This window comes from Prenolepis imparis, unplaced genomic scaffold, assembly GCF_030444845.1.
Source record: "Prenolepis imparis isolate NDT839.2.m4 unplaced genomic scaffold, iyPreImpa1.0 SCAF_10, whole genome shotgun sequence".
Lineage (NCBI taxonomy): Eukaryota > Metazoa > Arthropoda > Insecta > Hymenoptera > Formicidae > Prenolepis > Prenolepis imparis.
This window is the reverse complement of record NW_028141168.1, coordinates 13,237,785-13,262,353: the sequence shown is the minus strand read 5'-3', so window position 1 is coordinate 13,262,353 and position 24,569 is coordinate 13,237,785. Positions and strand designations below refer to the sequence as shown.

General features: G+C 44.9%; 2 protein-coding genes across 2 annotated transcripts in view; one reads left to right on the top strand and one right to left on the bottom strand.

Annotated features, from left to right (window-relative positions):
• The window catches only part of LOC145941515 (uncharacterized), a 175,234-nt gene that overhangs the window by 132,317 nt on the left and 18,348 nt on the right, over nt 1-24,569 (top strand). The window lies entirely within an intron of this gene.
• LOC145941661 (toll-like receptor Tollo) lies at nt 4,763-10,448 on the bottom strand. The gene has a single exon (XM_083047881.1). The coding sequence runs from the start codon at nt 9,859-9,861 to the stop codon at nt 5,884-5,886; it is 3,978 nt and encodes a 1,325-aa protein (XP_082904007.1). The 5' UTR covers nt 9,862-10,448; the 3' UTR covers nt 4,763-5,883.

Below are 24,569 nucleotides of genomic sequence, written 5' to 3'. Positions count from 1 at the left end.
TCGAGATAATTCACTTTGAAAGCAGCGAAAGAAAATCTTGCAGAAAGACCTTTTCAGATCAATCGATCGTCATCGGCAAAAACTGCTCCGGAAAGATTAGCCATGAAGATGCATTGTTTCCAGAATTACAAGCATGTGCATTCTTCTTTCATCTCGATAATTAATAGTCGCTACACGCGAGGTGATTTATTTTCGCGCGAGTCAAACGCGGCCTCATTCACACGGAGAACTGCTTAGCACACAAATCTTTTTGATAAACCGACAAGTGGCGGATCATGTTCCTGCGTGCTCAGACGTGAAGCTGCCTTCCTGCGTTAAGCCGCGCATACCAAAATGACTAGAGCGTTTCTGCGCGCGAGAGAACCACTCGTGTGTGCGCGAAAATATCCGATTCAGCACATGAATACATACGTCAAAGAGATGAGTAGAGAGAGAGAGAGAGAGAGAGATGGCTAAAAAAATAAAATATTTCTTACTTTAACAACAAAAGTACCGGTACTTGAGCGGTACTACACGGGATTCTAGCATAAATTGAATTGTAAGTTAATTTTCAATTGATCGAAAAAGAAATCGAGAATTGTTCGGTGTGATTCTAAGGACGTCAAAAGGATAGACACGAATGGCAAACGAGCATTCTTTTTTTTCTACGCACAGATCTATAGATTTTAATGATGAGGAGAGGGAATTAATTTCATAGCGTCTTGAAATTTTTTGATGCTGTCCTAGTGAACAAGCGACATGTCAAGCTTATTATTGTAGCCGCACACAGCTTCTCTAAGGCGTGGTCGCACAGTTGCATTTGTAATCTGATAAAGATTTCCGAAGGACGATTCAGGGCCTAATGAATCCATGTTATATGTTAATAAGCAACTGGCTTTAGACGGACGTCAAAAGATTTAGGCAATTAAATTGATTTACACGGGCTAAACTTCTTGTCGTATTTTGCTCGATATCATCCCCAAGCATCGTCCATTGTAATCCTTCGTAGCTTTAATTTATCTTTCGAACGCGAACGCATCGATCCCGTCGTAGACTCTCGAATCAACTCGCGTTGCCATTGGAATTATTTTCGGCGCATGAACATTGGCGATTTGTCGCAGGTGCGCCTCGCGTTTCGACGCGCACGTGGCGTCTCTTAATTTAAGCTCGGGGTGATTAAAAAAAGATCGCGAGCGTGACAGGCTTATAAATAAAGCTGAGAAACTTTATGGAAAAAAAAAAAAAAAAATTAAAACGGGAGTCTCTAGATGTAGAGAGATCGATGAAATATATTTCGGGCTAATCGAGATGTAATCGCTAAAAATGAATATCCTTTAACAAATTTTAGCATGATCCCCCCTTTCCAGAGATCCTCGATAACGACGCGGATTCTAATTCCGTTAAAAATTGCCGGACCGTCGAATGGCAAGGAAAAATCGATAGAGCTACCTACATTATCTTCTCCACTTGGCGCGCCGAGTACTTTAATTATCAAACGCATCTACGCGCGCCGCGTAATTTCATTCGATATCAGCGAATCGTATTATTACACCATTCGCCTATACCAGTGCGGTGGTATCCGGCCGCCTGGCGAAATGTAATTTGCCCGAGAGCGCCCCAAAGTCGTAACGTCATTAGCCACGATACGGCTCTTTTCTGGTATTCGTGGCCCACGGGCGCGATCCAAATATTTTGTATATAGCGCGTGCGTGCACCCGCTATATACAATTCGAAAGTTTTGGGGGAAGGAAGGGGAGGTCTGTTTCCTATATGATATTCCTATATGATTGCTCGGTTGCATCGCGCATGCATCTCCGATAACGCTATTTACGCGGCGCGAAAGAGACACGTGAACAAACTCGGTCGATCCCTTCTTTCTTTTCTCCACTCTCTCTTCTATATCTCTCTTTTTTTTTTTTAAGAGGCAATTCGCTTCCGACAGCGGAGCTTTAACTTATGTCACCGAGTTGTGTTTAAGCGCGTGACCTGGAACGGTAATGCGAAAACTGGAAGAGGAAATCTCGACCACTTTTTTTCCCCAGCCGTGCAGGAAAGCGATAATATTCGGCGGAGGCGCTGTTAATATTTTTCTCTCGCCGAGAGAGCTATATTTATACTCTTTCTCTCCTCCTCTCTCTTTCTCTCGATGCCGTTTCGTCTCGGGGGGACAGTCGTCGCTATCGTTATCACGACTGCCTGCGCGGTCGGTGGACCGCCGTGATGAAGGTGTTCCCGGCGCACGTACGCACTGTATTTAACGGTCGGCGATGCCTGTTCTAGATATCTTGATTTACGGCATCAGAGAAGTGAGAAGCCAGAAGGAATACGCGATCAATTGTTGTAACTGGCGTATCCGCTCTTACGTAATTCTTTATCGTTTTAGTCGTCTTTCGCAAAGCAGATCTTTTAAACACATACCGTCACGTTACATTATATAAACGCGTAAGATAATTCGAGATATCGCGCACGTGTTGGATTGTTATACAGGATGTTTCAGAAATAGGTGGTTAATCTTTAAGAGCATGTTCTCTACTCAACCGTATAAGAATAAAAAAATCATAAATTATATTAATTATAAAAAATGTTTATAATTGGAAAAAAGTGTTGGAATATGCTCTTAAAGTGGCCAGCTATTTCCCACACATCATATATATTATTACACACTTAAATTGACAGTCGTAACATTCAGACATTTGAATTATTTAACACTACTGAATTTACTCGATTTAATTGCTCCATTTAATTGTGTATTTAACGTGAGAGATCTGCGAAAATTCGCCTCTTCTTTCTTCCACTTTCGCTGTCTCTCGGCTGTCAAAGATCCAAATTGCATAACATATGCGTCGCCATTCTCGTTTTTCACGCGATAGGAATTACACGGTAAATTATTCCACGTCGCGTATCTTTTCGCGTTTCCTTCCCTCTTTCTTTTGTCTTCCTCTCGAGTTGCCGTCATCGTTACTCAACACCCATACGACCGCAATCGCAAATCTGAGAAATAATCAGAAGGCGCAACGAAGCACGTTTTTTTTTACCAGCGTGCGACAAAAGAATTGCTCCTCTCTTGTTTTTTCTTCGGGAAAAATCACGGAAAAATAAACTAAAATCACGAGCGATAATCGCGGTACCAGCGGCAAAGCAAGGACTCAAAGTCGGATCAATGTAAAAAATTATTCGAGAGAGATGTCGAACGCGTATATTTTTTTTTGCTCTAATATCGTCGGCACATATATGTATATTATAGCTGAATTTCACATCTGCTCTACATGCGTAATGTAGATTCGACTATCGTCGAATATGCTATCGATCACAGCAAAAACGACCGTATAAATTCGCGAGATGCATTACTTCTTTATGTCAACACACGAGAGAAAATCTTTCGCTAATATCTTCAATATTGGAATGATATCGAGGACCAAATATATATCGGAAGCAGAAAAATCTCCATGTTAATATTAATCATACGTTATCCAATGTGTTCCCTCTATCGCGTTTATTAACGTTGGGCAGCATGACGTTTATAATTTTACAATCGGAATCGGGAATTTTGTCAGGGTTTGTGATTGAACGCGATAACATTTTTCTTTTATAAAACAAACGTGTTTATTTTCATGGTTCTTTGCTGAAATGGAAAGTTGCAATTAATTTAATACGTATTTAACAGACTGTGAATATATAATGCGCGTGATTCCGATGTGAGCGTATTTACAACAATACAATATTAATTAGAATTATACACTCCTAAACGCGCGATTATAGCTGAGACTTATTCACGACCAGTAACGTTACGCAGTGCTGGTCTTCGGTATGTGTGTGTATTTGTATGTATGTGTGTGTATGTGTATGTATATGTGTGCTCGGAAATGTGCACGAGTATTTACAAAATTAGATACAATATTTACAAAGAGTTCACTTACGGACTAATAAGCGTTATGCGACCGTTACTTTATCAAGACAGTCGTGAATCTTTTTAGGAACAAACTCTCACGAGGCGTCTGTCTGTTTTCTCGCTGTCATTTGACATTTCACGATATTCGCTGTCAATCCCAATCGCGAACGATTGACGAACAAACGACAAAAGTGGATATTATATAAGGATGATGCGCCTCGGAACGGTTCCCAAAGAAGTGTCAGAGTGTGCGCGAGGAACTTTATCGTAAAATTTTGAGTCCTATATATAATACGAGAGAAAATATAGTATTTTTGTAACACACACGCGTGCGCTGCCATCTTCACACATTTTAACCGTTGGAATTGATTATACTCGATAATATGTTTCACGTGCGTTTTACGATTCGAAATCTACCATGTAAACATGATTTCCTTGATATTTCGATGCCCGTTTAAAAATCAAATGGATGAACCGAAGAGCGAAAAATACAATACTATTGTATACGTATCGCTTCTCTCGCGTATATAATATTATTCGAGCATCGAAAAAAAAAAATATAAATATTCGCAATTAAGTTGTCAAACGCATATAATACGGTTATATCGCTAATAAAGTAATACAAGGTATCACGTGTAGAATATAAAATAAATGCGTCCGTTCAAGCGTATTTGAAATAAATATTTATATATAAAGGGAACACTTTTTACCCCCTTCTTTTTATCCTTTGTAATACCGTATATTATATTATAAATCTCATATTGTTATTGCAATCGCTTCGCGTATTCGCTGAAAAAGATGCTTTAGGAAACAAAAAGAAAATAATTAATATCCGCAAAATGATCGCGTTGTGCGTCAGCTGCCGATTACATTTAGTTATCATCATTATCATCGTTATTCGCCGGTATATATATATATATATATATATATATATATACACACGCAAATTTCTCAGTACTTGTGCAAGCCACAACAAATAATCCTATTGATGACTTTGCTGACAATTATGCCAATTAATGCAAATCGAAGCAGCACGATTCCAAACGAAATAACTCGCTTACGAAAGGGAGATCGAATGGTAAAACGTTTAAATTAGAAATACATCGATCGCGCGATGAAACAACGGTTAAAATTCTCTCGATCGCGACCGACTTTCGGGGGCTCTCGATGATTTGTCATGATTCGACGAAATAAATTAATCAACGAAGAAGATTCGCCGGAAAGTATCGGAGTAATAGAGATAGAGAGATATATATATACACAAGTAAATTAATAGTCGAATCTTAATTATACATACGCGCGACGTCTCGCTCGTATATAAGTCAAAAGAAAAAAGAAAAAAAAAATGTATAAGAATCTAGATGATCTCACTGATATCGCGTCATTATTTACAAGACTTAAACGAGAGGAAAGCAAACCGCGTCGTCGGAACTCACGTTCCCCGAGTAAGTTTGAAACGTGATAAGTATTTGATCGTGACTTGGAAGAACGTTTGCGCAACGAGATATGAAAAAGTAGATACCGCGCGAGAATGGAATGAAGAGCGAGACCCCGTCACGGTGTGTCTTGTGTCTCGTCTTTCGAAAAGGAAAGGTCACAAGCATATTAAGTCTAGTTCGTCGTACATTGATAATAAGCGCAAGGCATCGAATCGATTTCGTTTACGTATATAATACTATCGCGCGCGTAATCGCGCGCCCTCGGATCACACCCGTTTGATCCCGGGAAATTTTTTTTTGCCGTTGTCGAGCGAGCGATTCATATGCGGTCGCGATCCGGAATTGAGATGCGGAAGAGCCGGAAGCGCTTCGGAGTCAGAGTAACCGGAAATACGCTGTACAAGTTCGACCTTACATCTCTCTCCTCGCGAAAGAAGGAGAAAACTCGCGACACGGCCGGGCGATCGCGCCTCAGCAGGTACCGGAAACGAGAGAAGAGACCGGAAGGTAGAGGGGAGAGAGGGGAGAGTCGATCTATCTCCTGCCGGATCGGAGCACGATCGCCGCCCTTCTGCGCTAGACGAAGTAAGTACGCGGATTGCCTGGATGCGCCGGGGCGAGGGCCTCTCCGGGTGGCGCGGTCGGCACCACTGGGGGTTCCGGGATGGTGCTGTAGAGATGGCTGCCTCTGGAGAACAGACTAGCCGGCCGGCCGTTGCCGACGTGCAACGTGCTGTAGCCGTGCTGATGATGCGGGTGATGCTGATGCTGATGATGCTGATGCTGGTGGTGCTGATGCTCCGCGCCGCTGTCCTCGTCCTCGGTGCGGCTGGACGCCGAGCTGACGTAGGTGGACTGCGTGGGAGTCGGCGTGGGCGCGTGATGCACCGGCGCGACCAGGACGCCATTGGGCTTGGTCCACACGTCCACGGCGACGGACGGCGCCGCGGTGTATCGCGTCGGCGTGCGATTGCGGTCGTTGACCTTCTTGCTGTCGCGCTGCCGTTTGTCGACCGAGTCCGGCATAGCGAATCTAAGCTTTTCCCAGAACCTCTTCTCGCCCCAGACCACCACCGTACACGTCTGCAGCAGCAGCTGCAGCTCCGGGTCCCGAGTAGGCGTTTCGGTAGCCAGCAGGACCAACACACGGCGCTTCCGCGAGGCCGGCCTGATGTTCTCCAACGCGGTTCTCAGGGCGGCGCGAAACTCGATGTGCTGCCATTCGTTCGCCAGGAAGACCGGCGAGAAGATGATGACGATACGCCTAGCGGCTGCTGCGGCCGGTGGCAACGCTTCCTGCGGTCTGGCCGGTGGCAGGTCGCGCCAGTGAAGGCAAAGCGCTAGGCCGGCCTGCTCCAACTCGGCCGCGAGAAATCTGGAGACGAAGTCCTCGTCGCGCTCACTGTAGATGAAGTAGCCGTCGTACAATCGGTCCCTCTCTTCGTCGGGCGGCGCCGCCATCTTGCCGAGTCGTAAACCGTAACGTGCGTGGGCCCAGAGCCGTACATCCTGACGAAAGACGAAGGCCAGGGCGACGAAGAGACAAATGGCGATCACGGCTACCAGCGCACCGGCCAGCAACGGAACGAAATTGCTGCCTAACAGCGGAATCTCCTGGATACCTCGACTTACGGCCTCCGTCGAAGGATCGCCGCATCGCACCATGGCCTGAGCGAGGGTCTCGACGCCGTCGCGACAGTACATCTTCTCCGGGTCACCGCGATGCTCCGCGAGCCAAGCGCGTAATCGGGCCGCGTTCCCGCACTCGCAGCTCCAGGCGTTGCCCTCGAGCGCGACTCTGGTGCCACCGCCGACGCTCGGTAGGGCCTCCCACGGTCGGAAATCGACGATACGATTGCTGTCGAGTCGTAGTACCGCGAGATTATGCATCTTCTTGAAGGTCGTGTTACCCACGGTGGCGATAGCGTTGTGATCCAGATACAACTCCGACATGTGATCGAGCTGATCGAACTCGAAGCCGCGAAGCTCCCGTAACGCGTTGTCCTCGAGGTGGAGAACGCGCAGCGCCTCGACCCCGTTGAACGTACGATTGTGTATCGCGGCGATGCCGCTATTGTTGAGATATAGTACTTCCAGACGGCGTTTGCCGATGAAAACGTGGCTGCCGAGATCGCCGAGCTCGTTTCCGTCCAGGTAAATTTCCGTCGCGTCCATGGGCAATTGTTCGGGCACGTGTTTGTATCCGGCGTTAGAGCAGTCGACAACGTTGCTAGACCAGCTGTGATCGTGATAGCACGAACAATTATCCGGACAGGTCATCTCGCAGTCGCACGCGTCGAAGTCGCAGCAATGACAGAGGGCGAAGCAATGCGCGTCGTATCGGCAGAGAAAGTCCTTGGACTTGAGGGACAGCAGCGGACGTCGCGGCGTGGCGCGTGCGTGCACCATGTCACACGTGACAGCGTCGAGGTCCATGACGCGCGGATGCTGACGCGGCCGGGCCATCTCGTTGATCCGCGGCAACCATTCCATGGTGCAGTCGCAGAGAATGGGATTGTTGCCGATGTAAAACGCAGGTAGCTCCCGGTCGTCCGGCACCGTTTGCAGAGTGAGGGCGCCGATCTCCAGATTTCTGATCTCGTTGCCGTACAACACTACCTTCTCCAGATTCGTTTTCTGTTGAAACGTACCGGGCGCGACGCTCCGTATACGGTTGTCATTCAGGAACAGCGTCTCCACGCTGTCGGGCACGTTCGCCTCCGTGACGGCGGTGATGAGATTGTAGCTTGCGTCCAGCATTTTTATTCGCAGAGTGTTGCGCAACACGTAGAAATCGCCTAGATCGCTTATCTGATTGGCGTGTATATCCAGCCACTCTATGCTGGCCGGTAGATGACTGTAGTCGAACCACAGCAACTTATTATCGGATACGTTCAGCCAGACGAGAGTCGAGAGACTCGTGAAGGCGCCGCGGATCTCCGTCAATTTGTTTCCGTCCAGTCTTATCGCCCGTAACACCGGATTAGCCGAGAAAGCGCTCTGTTCTACGTGACGGATAACATTGTTCGCCAGATTGAGCACTTGTAACGCCGGCAAGGACGCGAACGCCTCGCGCGACACATTTTCCAGCTTATTGTCCACCAATCGCAATCCGTAGAGTTCGTTTAAGCCGGCGAACGAGTCATTGTCTATCCTCGACACGTGATTATTGCCGAGATCGAGGGTCTTGAGCGATCTCAGCACGCGAACCGCGTAGGGAACCTCCGCCAAAGCATTTCCGCTCAGAGAAAGATCCTGAAGATCCGTGAGATTAGCGAACACATGTCTGTGCAGGCCGCGCAGCCTGTTGCTGTCCAGAAAGAGTTGTTGAAGCGCGCCGAGGCCGATCGTGTGTGCCGGTTCGAATCTGATGATCTTGTTGTGAGACAACGTCAGCGTATGCAAGTTGACGAGCGAAGCGAAGCAGCCGTCGAGCAGCATATCGATATTGTTATGCTCGAGCTTGAGAATCTGCAGACTGGTCAGATATCTGAAGACGTACACGTCGATCCTCGTGAGGGCGTTGAACGACAGGTCGAGATTAACGAGACGAATTAATCGCGAAAAGGTCTCCCGATTCACCCAGTGGCTGGTCAGCTCGTTACCGCTGAGGTCCAAATCGTGAAGTTGCTCGAGGCTGTCCAGCAACCCGGGCGCCAATAACGTGAGAGAGTTATTGCTGAGTATCAGCTCTCTCAGTTCCTTCGTTTTAGCGAATAATTCCGGTGGCAGTGCGACGAGTCGGTTGCTGGACATGTTGAGGACGCGTAGGGACGCGAGACCGTGAAGAGCGTGGTCGCCTACGGAGGCGATCGCGTTATCCTGTATCCTCAGGACGGTCAGGCTACTCAGGCTGCTGAACGCGTGATCGGGCAAGGCACTGAGGTCGTTATTACTGACGTCGAGGATCTCGAGATTGAACGTGCAGGGCCGATCGGAGATGCCCAGGGACTTTACGTCCTGTAACTTGTTGCGCGTTAGATTGAGCCTCGCGAGACTTTGCTGAACCGGGCAGAACAGCTCCGACGGCAGCGTCCACAGATTGTTGTCGGCGAGATCGAGATGCTGCAGGCTCGTGAGACCGCGGAGCGCGTCGCGATGCAGCTCCAACGTCGACAGGTCGCCGTTGCGGGAAAACCGCAGAGATAGACCGCGGAGATTGTGCACTGACGCGAACACGCCGCCCGGCAGATACCGGATGTTGCAGTAATCGACGCGCAGCCTCGCGAGACGCGGCAACGACGGCAGGAAGCCGTGCGGGTCGTCGAGCTGACCCTCGAAGTACGACTCGTCGCTGCATTCTAATCCCAGGGACGTTATCGAGTCCGTTTGTATCGTCGAGAGATTGCCGATGAGACCGAGCACGTCCGCGATCGTTCTCACTCGGCAGGTCAGATCCTGCTCCCCGTCCTCGCCGTCGTCCTTTCTCCACTCGCAGCCGCTCGGCGCCTCGAGACTCGTGATGCTGCGCCCGTGTACCGTACGACGATCCAGCAGCGTGCCCAGGACGACGACGATGATGATCGTCGACGTTACGGCGCGACGGCTATCCATCCCGGAACGACGTCCGTCCCGCGATCGCGCACCTGTGGCCGGGAGATAGTCGCGCGGGGATGCTCGAGTATATAGACGCTCGTACCGTCACGCACTCATAGCCCACTAGCACTCTGTACGTTTGAACCGTCGTTTTTACACTCTCCTGTCGAAACAACAGAAGTCGGTCGTAGATAAAAAAAAAAAAATTAAGGGAATGGAACCAGCCGATTCTTGTTCGGCTAAACACCGTTCACACCGTTGACACTGACGATCTTGTCGTCCGCTCGCGCGAATCGACCAGACACCGATCGCTCATTCCTCAACCCGAGCGACGCGGAGCGATCCGCCACAAACGATGAACGAACGTACGATCGCGATTAATCCTTGTTGTTTGCGACGATGCAAATTTACGTGCGACGACCCGGGCGACGACGGCGACGACGACGACGACGACGATTGCTACAACCCGGGGAGAACGACATTCCACCGCGGCGGTCCGAGTGCAACTGAGTTGGAGCTGTTCTATCGACGATCACAGAGTACCTCGCAAAACTGGCGGCATGTGGCTCCCTACCATCATCCCCTTACCCCCACTATTTACACCCCCACCACACGTTTCTCCTCAATCGGCACCCAGAGACCAGAGACAGAGACGCGCGGCGCTCCTCTTGGCGAACATTGCATGCCACAGGCTGCCTGCTTGCCTGACTGCCTGCCTGCCTGACCCGAAGATGCAACAAACCAGCTGACTGACAACGCTACTTACTAGGTAAACATTAAACTAGTTCCTAGACGGCACGCATTTATCAAGCGGCCTCTCTCTTCTCCTTCTCTCCCCGAACGAGTATTCATTCCTCCCCGGGCGAGGATCATTTGACCCTCGGGCGCGCACTGTCCTCATCCTACGTCTAATAGGCAACCCTGCAGTCCCACGGCAACTGTCGGCGAACTTTTTACAGAATAAACACTCGCTTTTCCTGCGAGTGATGATTCGTTATTTTTTTCTCTTTTACCGTTCCGTGGTTTGAATCTTCAACAGACTCGCTTTCACGTTCAGAGCGCTCCCGAGAGCATTCAAGACCGCCGCGACGTTGTTGCATGGTCGAGAAGGATTTGTTGCGATCCTCGTTGCGTGAACGTGAGCGGGTTACTTTCCGCAAGAAAGTTTCGCAACAGATATACGGATATTTTTTTGGAGCAAGTTTGCAACTTTAGACACGCGTGAGCACACTTGCTTACGCATACACCGGTCGTGATTACATTCTTGCGAGAAAATCGATAATATCGGCGACCGAATCCGCGACTAATATCGAAACTTGCTTTACAAGTTATTAATTAATTAGTACATTCGCGATGGATGAGTTGGATGGATCGATATCGGCCAACGAGTTTCAGAACTAACGTTTCATAATTGCTACATTTTCCTTCATTAAAGTTTAGCCGAAGCTATTTTAAAAATAATAGCCTTGCAACTTTTACATAGTATATTTGAAAAAATAGAAAAGAAAATTAGTTGCATACTTATATAGGGAAACACGTTTCCTATCAAAGGATAGCTACCTTCAAAAGTGAGTGAGACTTTTGCCGCCATCTGCGTTTTAGCTAGTGAACTGAAACAAGGTGGCTTTCAGCTAATGAATAGTACTTTTACCTACGTTTTACGCGTATTAAAGATTAGATATGCGTATGATAGCAAGAGAGAGAAAGAAAGAGAGAGAAAATTCTCAAGCAACTTCATGACTTGTATTATTTTTATGTAAATTTAATACATATACATCTATAAAAATATAAATATATATATATATATATTTATTTATTAATAAAAACTTGGAAAAAAATATATTATTATATTTTCTGAATATGAGAAATTTGAAGAACGAGAAGAAAATAGGAAAATGTACTCTTATTTGAATCTTATTCTTTCTCTTTCTGTTTTTTTCTATCAATTTTCTATAATAGCTAGAATTTTACAATTTTAATTTCTCGAATTTCTAATATCAATATTAACATTACATCTTAAATTTAATATACTTGGATTTTTTAAATATTTATGGTCGAGAGAGCAGTAGAACAACAAACTGATACATTATTTTGTAACAATATGACAACTGTATAGGAGATGGGCAATATGAATATTAATTCTCTAAATAACAATAACATGTTTCCCTTTCTCATAAAAGAAAACTATTAATTTATGAATCCTAATAATAACAGCATTTCATCTGGATTAAAAATCCAGTGCGCTTGGAGATTAAAAAGAAATCGTTAATTAAAGGATTAATATTCACGTGCGAGCGTGATACTAATTGCATATTCCTGAACACGTCTAACTTTTCCTTGAACTTATATCCTGAGCGACGGCTCTTCATCTGTCGCGACGTAAGAGTGTATGAGATGATGAATCACGCGGGTATATGCTAGATGTGAACGTACGGGATTATAAATTCGAAGTCGTACACCGTGCGCGCGCGTATATACTCCGCGATGACGGATGGAGGCATTCATGGATTTAAACATACGGGGTTTCCACACTTCATTATGTATTTACGGCTTGTCAGCGTGATATCATTCCCTCGTCACTCCTGCGGAGGACTAAAACCGCGCGCCTCGCGTCGCAATTGGAATACTTTATCAGTAGTGTGACTAAGCGTGTACTCTGACAATTTTTTTCTCTCAAATTTCTACTACGTGCTACTATTTTCATTTAGCGTGATTCAGGTATGAGGTTTCTTTGACTCACTCGAGTCTTTATATCGATTTCTATGTGAAACACACTTTGCAAGATTAAAGGTTCTTTCTTTCTCCTTCTCTAAATGAAGCAGCAATATTGATATACGTTAAAGACGTATTACGTTAAACAAAATAAATTTTAAATTAATAGGGAATGTGAGGCAACATGTAGCGATGCGAGAAAAAATTTACAGGATACATTCGCGTAAATAAGTTTCTCTCTTTCTCTTCTCGTGGAAATATCGGAGAAATAATTTAGAATTTAGACGATGGATGACAAAGTCTTTGAGTCATCCGCGAGAGAATGAAAGATCTAAATAACCGCGTGCAGGTGTAGAATCCAGGGAGGAAAGTCTTTCTTCTCGTTTCACAGCAACGTGCGTACTATCTGTTGAAATTTATGCTCGCATTAGTTCTCCATGTGCACAGCCGGATCTTTGAATGGGCTGTTCTCTTATTTGAATAAGCATTTTTTTCTCCCGTACGCGGGAATCCATTTCACAGGAATGTTGGCATCGCTCTTGAATGGCTGAAAAGTCAATATTTTCGGCAGAAAAATCCGCGGTCAGAAGCCTCTGCGGTGAATTGTGGATTGTATTAAACAATATATAAATTATTACTTTTTATCACTCTCTCGCAGAGATTAAAAATATATATTAGACGGTAATATAATGTAGGTCAGCGTAAGCGAGTTAACTTTGCACGAAAAAAAAAAAAAAAAAAAAAACAAGTTGCGTGCGTGCGTAATTTATTTAATACGTAGGAAATTGGGGTCGAGAGCGAAGAACTTCCTCTTTGAAAGTATTTCGTTTGATCGTCCGACTCGGGGGGGGTTGCAAAACGAACGTCCAAACAGTAGAGATATACGGCCTATTCACGGAATATCTCCGTTTTTCCTCAACGCGTTTTCACAAAGGCTTTTTCCAAAAACTCTCTCTTGCAAGTCGACCGCGGTCTGCGAGAAGGAGCGGAAGAGAAGAAAGTAACGGTAAGGAATGCGTGTTTTGACGAAAATCTCCCTTCATCTCCTGCGTACGCGAGAACAACCGGAAGTACTTTGTAAAACCGATAATCGAATCCGCGGGGTCGAGAAGAAGGGTATTCTTTAGAAATGCAAACGAAAAACGTTGCTCATAAAAATTTCCGTTTCGGGTGGCATCGATCCGCCCGGACGTCGCGTCGCCCGCACTTTCACTCGAGGAGGTCAGCCGAGGGGTTAACGACGATAAGTGTATCGCGTCACGAGACGCCGCCAGGCATTAGCATATATACTCGCAACGCGAAGGGCGCGTCCGAGAAGGCCAGCGCTCCGACGAACACAGGTACGACCGGACGTACGGTGAGGTGAGCGGAGAGGTGCCTCTCGAAGAAGTTGACGTTTCTCGTGCATGCATCGTAGGCCGGTTGTTTCGCAGGCGGAGCTTTTGAGCTCGAAAGACCGCCTGCAGACCGCCCCTGTGTGCGTTTCGTTTCGTTTCATCGTCGTATAAATGTGGCGTGCAGGAGAGTCGGCGAATAAACGCTCTTCTGTATATGTGTGTGGATGGCGGTTGTGCGACGATATGCCGGTCGTGTTCACCGGAGACGCAGCATCCGCCCGGCAAAAGTCGATCTCCGACGCCGATTTCCCGAACGGAACCTCTCAAACGCCTCTCTTTTTCGCGAGAGCGCGACAGATTACTTCTAAAACGCGTTGGGGTGGATCACAAGAACGGCAGAAAATATTGGTACGCGATTGGTAACGGTATAGATCCCACATGAATTCGAGTCGCGAAACTCTGGCGCAACTCCAAGAATACCAATGCTCCGAGACATTGGGATATTCTGCGGAAAGCGAGCGGTTAAAAATATTGCAGCTTAGGAAGGGTGTATACGGGTGTAGCCAGGCCATTGTCGAGCGAGTGTCTGGAAAATATGATTCTACAGGAAAGATAGAAGCGTTTGATTCCGTTGATTAATTCTCTCTCATTGATCTTCTTTAAAATTCCGATATCCTCCGGTTACGTTATAATTTCATTCTGAAAATATTGATTCTTACCCGTTCTTTTAATTCGATTAATTATCGAAAGTATAGTCATTACGTTTTTTTATGCATTTTATTATGTATTTACTTAAATTATGCACATTAAGTTATTTACATAAATTATTCGTCGATACTAACAAAGAGATGCAGAATTATTTAGATTCAAGTAACGTTTATATAATCAGTTTATGGATTTAATTATATATGAAAAGATGCATAAGCAGAGAGAGAGAGAGAGAGAGAGAGAGAGAGAGAGAGAGAGAGAGAGAGAGATAAATAATCGTCGTTAATAATTACCATTATCATAACTAATTGCATTCTTGATTTATGAACGCTATAATCAATCAATCAGTCATGTCACGCGAAAATCAATGTAAATGCACCGTGCATGATGTATGGAATTATTTTTACCTAGCAACTCGCCTAAATCATTTTTCAGAGCTGGCGCTCATTTCGTTGCATAATCCATCGTTCTAGACGTTATCTCGATGAAGCCCTCGTGTCTGCTTCTATCGTATACTCCGAGTTCTCTCTCCTCCGATCTTATTATGACATTCGAAACACAATGTAGTCTTACGCAATGCGAAATATCGGCAACCAAGACATTGGAATGTTCGATTGGGAAACCAGCTGCAAGTATAAAGTCTTCGGGGCGAACGAAGTTGTAGTCGGATAACTGAATCTTCTCCAGCGCTATATAATGAGATCACGGCCACAGAACGCGGAGGTATCTCGAAGGTATTATGAATTGATTTTCAAGACCGCCCACGGCGACTTTCCGCCAATCGATTGCAAGATTTGCCGCGAGTTTCGGAATGTTCCGGGATATTTGAAAATTTCAGATAATCTTGGAAATTCCTGGCGTGCTCGATAAATAAATTTCCTATCGCGGATAGTCGCCAGTAGCTATCCTGGAGAATATTCGACATCTTGTAGCTAATAAATTCAAGGACACGTGGTATCTCTCTCACAACTTTTAGTATTCGTAAACTAAGGTCTCGCGCGCGTTTATAAATAATTTTCAATCATTCGATGAACGTAAAATATATCCGCATAAAACATAAATTTTTATCGAACCAAATCGCTTTCCCTTTTCATATACTATGCGCTGAATAATTATTTTTATTTCATCTCTACCGCCGTTCATGTTGCTCGAATATATCTCTCGTGCACGTGCTCCATTTTAGATATCTCCGAGATAGCTTTAATACCAATTTCTGCGAACGCGCCAGACCCTCGCAAGATATTCAAAGATACCATAACCATTTGACAAGCTACGAGTCGATCAGATATCCGACGACCTCAAAGCCATATCGTGGACACTCACCTCCGGTACGATCGATGTAGATATACGCGAACCGGATTGGAATGTAATCGCGAGCGAGGCGAGCCCCCGGAATAGGCGTTTTCATATGATCGGAGATTTCGGGAAAAGGAGGGGCCCTTTAACGGCATCCCTTTTCCGTGTCGCACAATGTGTGGCTGAATCTTCCTCCACCGACGTAGATTTGTACGTACACGCGCGTGGATCTCGAGGGGGTGTCGCGAATCACGAACGCGGTGCCCTTGGTGGGTGAATCGAAATTGGGGGCTGCTCTCGCAGAATCCCTCGGGATAATTCACGAGGTGCTGCGAAACGATCGTTACACCCCCCGTCGGCGAGCCATTAATCCGACACCCGGTATGGCGTGTCTCGCGATCCCCGACTCGTCGATGGCGATGTAACGTTCACCGATTCGCGTATTTCCTTCCATCCCGATCCATCGGATATGACGTTGTTTTCGGTAGCTATGCAAGACGTCCGAGGAATTTGGTTGAATTTCTCCTTCGACATGCAAAGTCGAATTTGCGTTTCTCCGCGAGACACGGGGAATATTGTTTTGCGATGCACGTTTCGCAGAAAAAAATATCGTTCACTCCTTCTTTCATTCCTCATTAGGGGCGACACAAAAAAATATTAGCCATCATAGTTAAATTTTAGGTGATCTATATTACATCTTTATAGTTACCCATGTCTAAATTTTAAGTTCTGTGGTTTTAACTATAATTTAGTTAATAATTTTTTTCTATAATGTGTCTCAAACTAATTACAAGTTAATCGTTTGTAACACTTGGGAAAGATGCAGATGAGATCGATAGCTCGTGTGTCGGACGGCGTTTCGTAAATCGCGCGTAAATGTTGCCTGCAAAATGCAAATTTCTCGATGACAGCCGCCGAACGAGAGCGCGAAATTATATTCGCGAGCGAGCGCGCACATTCGCGATGCGATAATTAAAGCGATGGCGGAATGATTATGAAAATAATTGTGACGATCCCGCGCGCGCGGAGATTTTAATTAAGCTTAATCCGCAAATTCGCATTACAATGACAAAGGCTTGTTAGTGGCCGCCTATAAAATGTATTAACGAGCTAATAATACACCCGCGAATAGGCCGCGCGGTCGTAATTAAGATAAAAAGCCCTAAATGCACCGTAATCGATAGCGTATCACGATATTTTCCATCAAATATGTTATTCACTCGCGTATAACAATGCCGCGAGCGTGCCATGATACGGGCACTACCCCTAGAAGATGCGGTCCATTATACAAATTAAGTTTTACGATCGTCCGAGCGATCGCTCTATCATCGTGAATTCGCTCACGGTATAGTTTCAGATACGCTCGCGGGGGAGAGAGGAACGGGGGTTAAAGGGGGAGGGGGAGGAAAACATTTTACGAACACATCGTCCGCGGCAATTTCAGATAATTTAATTAATAAAACTGTTGGCACGATATACCGTTTCCGACAGCAGCACTTAACTTTTTCAACAAAATTTTAGCAATTTATTTTAAATCCGGCCTAATTAATTACGTTAACTTGTAATTAGAAATTTATAAGCATATTTTCAACTCTCAGCAGAGTCTCCCTTTATGCTTCAAATATGAATTAATTGCAAACTCGCATTATATATTATATTATATTCGACGCCTGTTTCTCACTCGAAAAAACGATTGTATCTATATTTGAGTGTTGCGGCCAATTTGCGGCGATCGGATCGCAACAAATTTATCAGATAAAAATCTACAAAATAAAAATATAAATTCCCCCCATCGCGCGAGGTCCTATATTACACGTCTGTATCGGCCCGATCCATCACGAAACGTCGAAATCGGAAGGAATCGCAGTCATGTCGCTGTATATGTATTATATATATGAAGGCACAGACAGCGATTTTTTGAAGTGTTCCGAAAGTGTTTCGGTCGAGAGAAAGAAAGCGGAAAGAGAGCCAGCCGATGTTGTGCGCCGCGGGGAAGGTACAACATCGACATCCCGCAGTTCTTTAAGATGAAACCCGACAACCGGCGACCGCGGCGGGGAACGTGTCAAAGTAGGCGCAGGACGAGTCCTCGTTGCGTCTTGTCTCCGTCCTCTCTCCGCCCTTAAACCCTGACGAGAGCTCTCGAAATGTCGTTCCCCTTTCGGGGATGCGCGCGAACCCCGCCTGAAGCGGCAGCTTTTCCTTCGCGGGGTGTCCCACTTTAATCCGCCGCACGTATGTAGAGGAAGGGATATAGAAAAGCGTTCTCTCTATTGCATTTTCTAGAATACATTACCATCTTTTTTATCACTCGCCTACACCCGCGAGGATCCTATCGCGTCGCCGGAATATTGCAATTTGGACGTCATCGGGGCGTCCCGACGCCGATAACAAAGTCGAATTCAGAAGGACTCACCGGGCCGGATATGAGCTCGCACACGTGTTTACCTGGCGGATCGATCCTCCCCAGGCTCGTGGTTATAAACTCCCGGAATGCGACTATTTTCGAAAACTATTGACGGCCAAAGACCACGGGCCGGCTGTTGCGCGTGGAAAATGCACTTTCGTCCCGGAGATGTGGGCCACCGAACTCCCTCCTCCCCTCTTCTCTCGCAGTCTCCCTTCAGGAATACATTACCATTTTTTCCTCCCTAGAAAATCGTATCGGCGCTTAATCGATCCCCGCAACCGCGATATCATCCGACCCGTAAAAATCGAGCCCCCCTCCGAGAAAGCAAATCGTACGTATTTTAAAAATAAACAGCGGCTACATTTCATTATCCGTGCAATTTCCTTTCGCTCGAATATTTAATTACAAGCGTGATCGGGGAATAGGGAAAAAAATTCAAACAAAAAATATAAAAAGAATATATACTTGTAAAATATATATAGAGAAAATATACTTGAAATATAAATATTTATGACGCTATAATATATCATTAATTTGATTTATAATGAATGATAAAGTATCCTGTTTTTTACAATTTCGAGTCGTGTACCCGTGTCGGGACTGCGTGCCAAGAGAAGTCGCCTCCTAGATATACGGGAACATGTATCTAGCATCAACATTCCGAAACTACGTTTCATGAAAGTTAATGGTCGTAATGGGGGACGCGCGCACCGATTGTGAAATAAATTTTATTTTTTTTTAACGACCACACTGTCGTGTATATACCACTGTCACAATAAAGAATCCCGACGGTGACTGATCGATACACGACAATGGCAATGACCGGTAGTCAAAATGATCGATCTACGGATTTTACCAGGCGCTATAATGAAAGCTTATACAATCGACGCGAGATATAAAAGTTAGTTTCACAAGTATCGCGTTCGATCGATTCGCGATAAAATTTCTCCATCGGGAAACTGTAAAATCGCCCCATCTCCATGAATTTATATATCTCTCCCGGAAATATCTCGCAGTGTTTTCCGTGTGTAATAAAAGCGGAAGCGAGAGTAGAGAACGCACAGTTTATGGACGAATTATCGTCGGCGCAGTTTTTTTTTTTTTTTTTTCTTTCACATACAGCGACACGGTTACATCTTTATAAAGGCCTGCGATTCATCGATCACGATCAAGTTATAGGCGGGCTACTCCTTCACGTAAAATCCCGTGTAAACTCATTATTCCGATCGGAAACGCCGGAATGATTAAAGGATAGCTTTACCTGAGGCGTCCGGGAAGACAAATCGAATTCAATCGGCGGTCGATAGTCGTTAATCATCGAAAAAAACTGCCACAGTCATCTCCGTCATTATCACCGGACGTTGTCCGTCCTCGAATGGACCTCGAGATATATAGACACGTCGAATTTTGAACACTGCGTTCTCCGCCGAATTCAATATTCGGCCGTGGGTTCAATCAAGGCCGGATAAAAGCGCTCGTCAAGATTCCCGTCATTATGCGTCTTATTCAGCATCGTCGAGATTTTGAATACTCAATGATCTCAGTGAATGAGAATTTGAAAATAATCCGCGCGCGCCCAACCCGAATCTCGTAATCACTTAGCCGGCTCTATTGCTATTATCTTTTATTTAAACTGTGGGTTTCGTTAAGATTGGAATGCGCGATCGTTGATTACTCTGGAAATCTCCATTACGAGATTCGATATTTTTTTTTCCTTTAAAGAAGTTGAGAGAGAAATCTATTGTTGTTCGCAAACACGCGATAAAGATGCAACATAATTGCAAAGATTCTCACAAATTCCCGAGTGATCGATTATTGTCAGGTGGTTCTTATACAGTTTACTTTGCCTCGCGCTTTAATTGCCTAAAGGAAAACGTCTTTTCGAATTAAGTAAGATGGGAAACGGAAGAGACTGGCAATTTAAATATGCAGCGCATTTATTTCCCGGAAATTTCTGGGACACAGCGAAAATCCATTATCGAAGTGAGGCAAGTTTTATCGAAGTGCCTAGCACTTCGCCGAGAGTTCTGCGCCCTACTTTCGCGTGCGAAGGGCGTCGGGAGAATCCCTCTGGCTGGCTGCCAAAATGGCGATAGTTTTGAGATGACACAGACAAGACCGGGGCGGGAGGAGGAGGGGAGAAGTGTGTGAAATCCTCAGGATATGTAGACATGTACGTACATACACGTGCCAAGAAAACGATCAAATTTTCTCGTACCGGCGAGGATTGGATTATATTCGAACGCAACAAGGGGATAATTTATATCATTGCCATTTTACAAATTTACATTACGTTATCGACGCGCCGATTAGAAAGAGGCGAAAGGATCGTCGCGGAATTTCCGAGCCGACGAGCGCGAATGCGGGTTGTGTAACAAATGACAATAACCCGGCACCGACGAAGAAGGCACGTGCGTGTGTGAGTACATATGGCGGGTCTCTCCGTGTTTATTCTCGCGGTGGTGATAGCTCGCTGTAGTATAAAAAAGCAAACGAGACGACGAAACGATCCGCATTCACGGTGCGCGCGTCATATCTGTGTTGTGTGTGTCGTTAATAATATCTCCAGCGTCCTACAATGGCCACCATGTGGCAGGTTGTTTCGCGGTAGACTGAATGAAGCTGATTAAATTGAAGGGTCGAGGAAAAAAAAGGGAGCCACCGCGTGGTGGCGGGGTGGTGGATGGGTGCAGAGGGGCGTATGAAGGGTTGATACTTGTTTAATGTTGCGTGTGCACCGCATGCGGCCAAGAGCGACCTTATGCCGCGATACGGAAATTAGCCCAACATTTGTCAGCTCTTCGCATATTCATATCGCATCGCATTAAAATATCTAATCGACGAGCGGTGGACCGAATTGTTCACCATCCCATTATCTCGATTATCATCAACGTGCGTATAATTTCTAAAATATTTGCGCAAATTTCTATTATTCTATATTATTCTATATATGTGATTAATGTATAGTTATTTATAATTAAATCACACATAATTCGAATAAGCAAACGCGCATCATAATCTCGTTCGCATAAATCACGATATATAATGCATATATATGCATGTATTTATTATTTATTATTTCGTCATTACAACAATCATTATTACAATGTCGGCGCTCATTAACGTCGCGTAAATTTGCAAGAATCTCGCATACGCGTTGCATAACGCAAATATATCCCGCGGGCTTGTCCGCGGGATCGTCCAGGGCACCGTGATAGGGGCTACGCGGGAGTCATTACTCTTTCGTTACACCGAGATTAACTGCAACACTGTCATCCGCGCCTGTCACCGTGTTACATCGTCCGGCTGCATCTTTTCGGGACAAAGGACACACATACGTACACAATTCCGTACTACGGAGACGAATCGTTACGTTACGCTCGCTCGTCACCGCGATAATTCATTATCGCCCTGCGTGTATGTCTTTTTGATAAGTAGACCGAGTGATTCAGCGACTCGCGCTCACACGTACATATATGCACGCACGGTGAGAACATCTCAAAGATAAAGGCTGGTCCCGCGCGAGCGCGACGTGCCCATTGTGAATATTCTTTTGAGAAGAGAGGAGGGCCCGTCACGATTCGTTTGCCACGAATATGTCGCCCAAATGTTCCTGCGTGACAAAACGCGTAGACTTTCTCGAGTCCGCGCGCGTTTTGTCACGCTTCATACGTATCTTCCATGAACAAAAGGAGACCGCGGAATACAGCATATCCGCGTTCGCGCGCGCGCGCGTGTATCTGTGTGTTTGTGTGGCGACTTTTATCGAGGAAATACTTTTACGTTCGTCACACACCGGTTTGTGTCTGAATAAAGGGTAGGATCTCTTGTCGGAGAAAGAGAGAGAGATATTTTTTAACTTATTTCAAACCGATTTTCCGGTCGGCTCTGCGAGCCGAAAGTAGAACGATGTTTCACATTTTTCGGCCGCGCCAGAATTTTAAGTGACGTTCCTTCTTGCGCTTATTTTCAAAATAAACGAAAAATACGGAGCTATAAATACCCAGGATTTTTCCACTTGCGACATAAACGCGGGATGCTGGGTTCGTCACGCGATGCTTCGAGAGAGAAATTTAAAGGGCAGGAATAAAGGGTGGCAGATGGAGCGGTGGTGGTCGCTTATGAGTCCACCGTATGTCAGATGTTGATGCAGATTAGAGAGAGAAGGAGAATCGTTTTTAATACAGCCGACACTCTTCGACAGAATCGTATTATATCGGTCCACGAGGATTATCGCGCTTCGAAGAGGGGATAATCGCGATACCGAAAGCGATTGGCTCTTCCAAAGCCAATTAAACGGTTCGTCGCTCATTAATACCTCGGGCCGGACGTGATGGAGGTGAGATCGTGAGATCGTCCGAGCCGCAGGAGTCCGCAAAAAAGGACGATCTGACGCGACTGATTGTGCGCGATCGGAAATATAATTTCATGATTATTAAATCGGAACCACGTGGCGCCGCGAGGCAGCCGGAGCGAGATTACCTTTCATAATTAAGACGTTTCGCAAGCGGTGGTAGGAGGTGGCTCGACGCTCCCGAGACATCGTCAGGGGCTTCCGAAATTTCTGGAGAGAGAGGCACGCGTAAAGTCGTACTAAAAACAGGTTTGTATATCCTCTTGAGGGAATCTCTGGTTAGTGAATCTTGCATGATACGTAATACAGGGTTGCCTCGCCCCTTTGTAGGATGAATGAGTTTCGCAACGCTTATTTGACGTAATGAGATAGAGAGAGCATGTGCGTTTTGACCTTAACAAAAGAATGCGAATACAGGCTTTAGATTAAATAATTAAACAATTATTATATATGTATACGAATTTTTTTTTGTCGAGATGATTGGCAGAAGGGAAAAGACTTTACAGTTACTACATCCCCAGATTGATGGTTCTATGTCAGATTTTTTTTATTTGAACACACTTGAATTGGTTTTTAATTCCGTTCTATTTGTAAAGTTGGAGAATTTTTTAATGACACGTGTTACGCGGTTTCTATTGCGAATCGCTCATACATGTACGCGAAATTCGCACACAGAAGGGGGAAATACGGATAATCTCTCGCCGAGGGACGTACATGAGACGCGCATACAGATACTTCTGCAATGAATATATCCGTTAAAAGCGATGAGTTAGATCCGTATGCGTAAAAAGTGGGAGCCCGCGTTGTGAGATAGCTCGCAGATAAAGCGGATGTCCAATTTTCGTCATAAATCGTTCGCCGCCGCAGATGGGCATCATAATTCGCAGAGTAATTGATGCGCGTGATTATCCCGCGTACGCTCGAGGAATGCCTATTCTAGATAGAGTAGGCGCTCTCTCTCTTTCTCTCTCGGTTTCTTTCGACAAGAATGGTTTTTTTCAAAACCGTCCTTATAACCGCGTCGCGGTTAGATTACGGCCGGTAGTTTGCGGTTTGCCGGAGGACGTTTCGCTCAACGATCGACGGGATAAGCGATTCTACGCTTCCTCTTTTAACGCGAAGCGACGCCGGCTCGTCTCTTCGAATCCTTGGGAATCGCGATGTAACGAAACCAATAAGCGATGAAGAATCAATGCGTCATTTCGCAGTTTTTCGATCGTTTAAGGGAAAGTATATTGTATAAATAAATACACACACACATGCAATAATAATAATAATTTTATATATATATTATAATATGTCGCATAGACATTTTAATTATATTTTTAGATTTGCATGGAATATTTTATAGCTTTGTTGTTATTAATTTACATTTAAATGATTTATTTTTTTATATATATAATTGAAATAAATAAAATTTTTATGTGAGAACATTTTTTATCAAAATACACAAATGCAAATATGTGTGTGTGTAAAATCTGATAGTTTTGTATTTTTTATCCGTTTACATTATATTGTGAAATAATTTGTAGATAATTGGAGAGAAAGTTTTGCCTACAGTTTTAGGCTTATTTCACAAAATTGATTTCCGCGCATATTATCTAATAAATGCCAATTATTAAATATGCTCTATGAAACTTATTTTTTTATGATACTATAAAGGATTTTATCACGTTTTACTTATTATTCAGTGTTTCGAGAGAAAGATATACAATATTTCAAAGTATCCAATATGTTTTTTCATACTGATATTTTTCATACTTGATATTTTTATTTCGCTTTGCGTGGGGATTCTTTTTTTATTTTTTTATATTTTTTTTGCAAATTAAACGAAAGTTACATTTGCAGTAGCGTGTGTCTAGCATATATAGGTGTTAAATAAGTATAATGTACGTGTGTGATTGATAAA

What these genes read in the sequence shown, in the direction of transcription:
- LOC145941661 (XM_083047881.1), bottom strand. Translation starts at nt 9,861, where the DNA reads ATGGATAGCCGTCGCGCCGTAACGTCGACGATCATCATCGTCGTCGTC.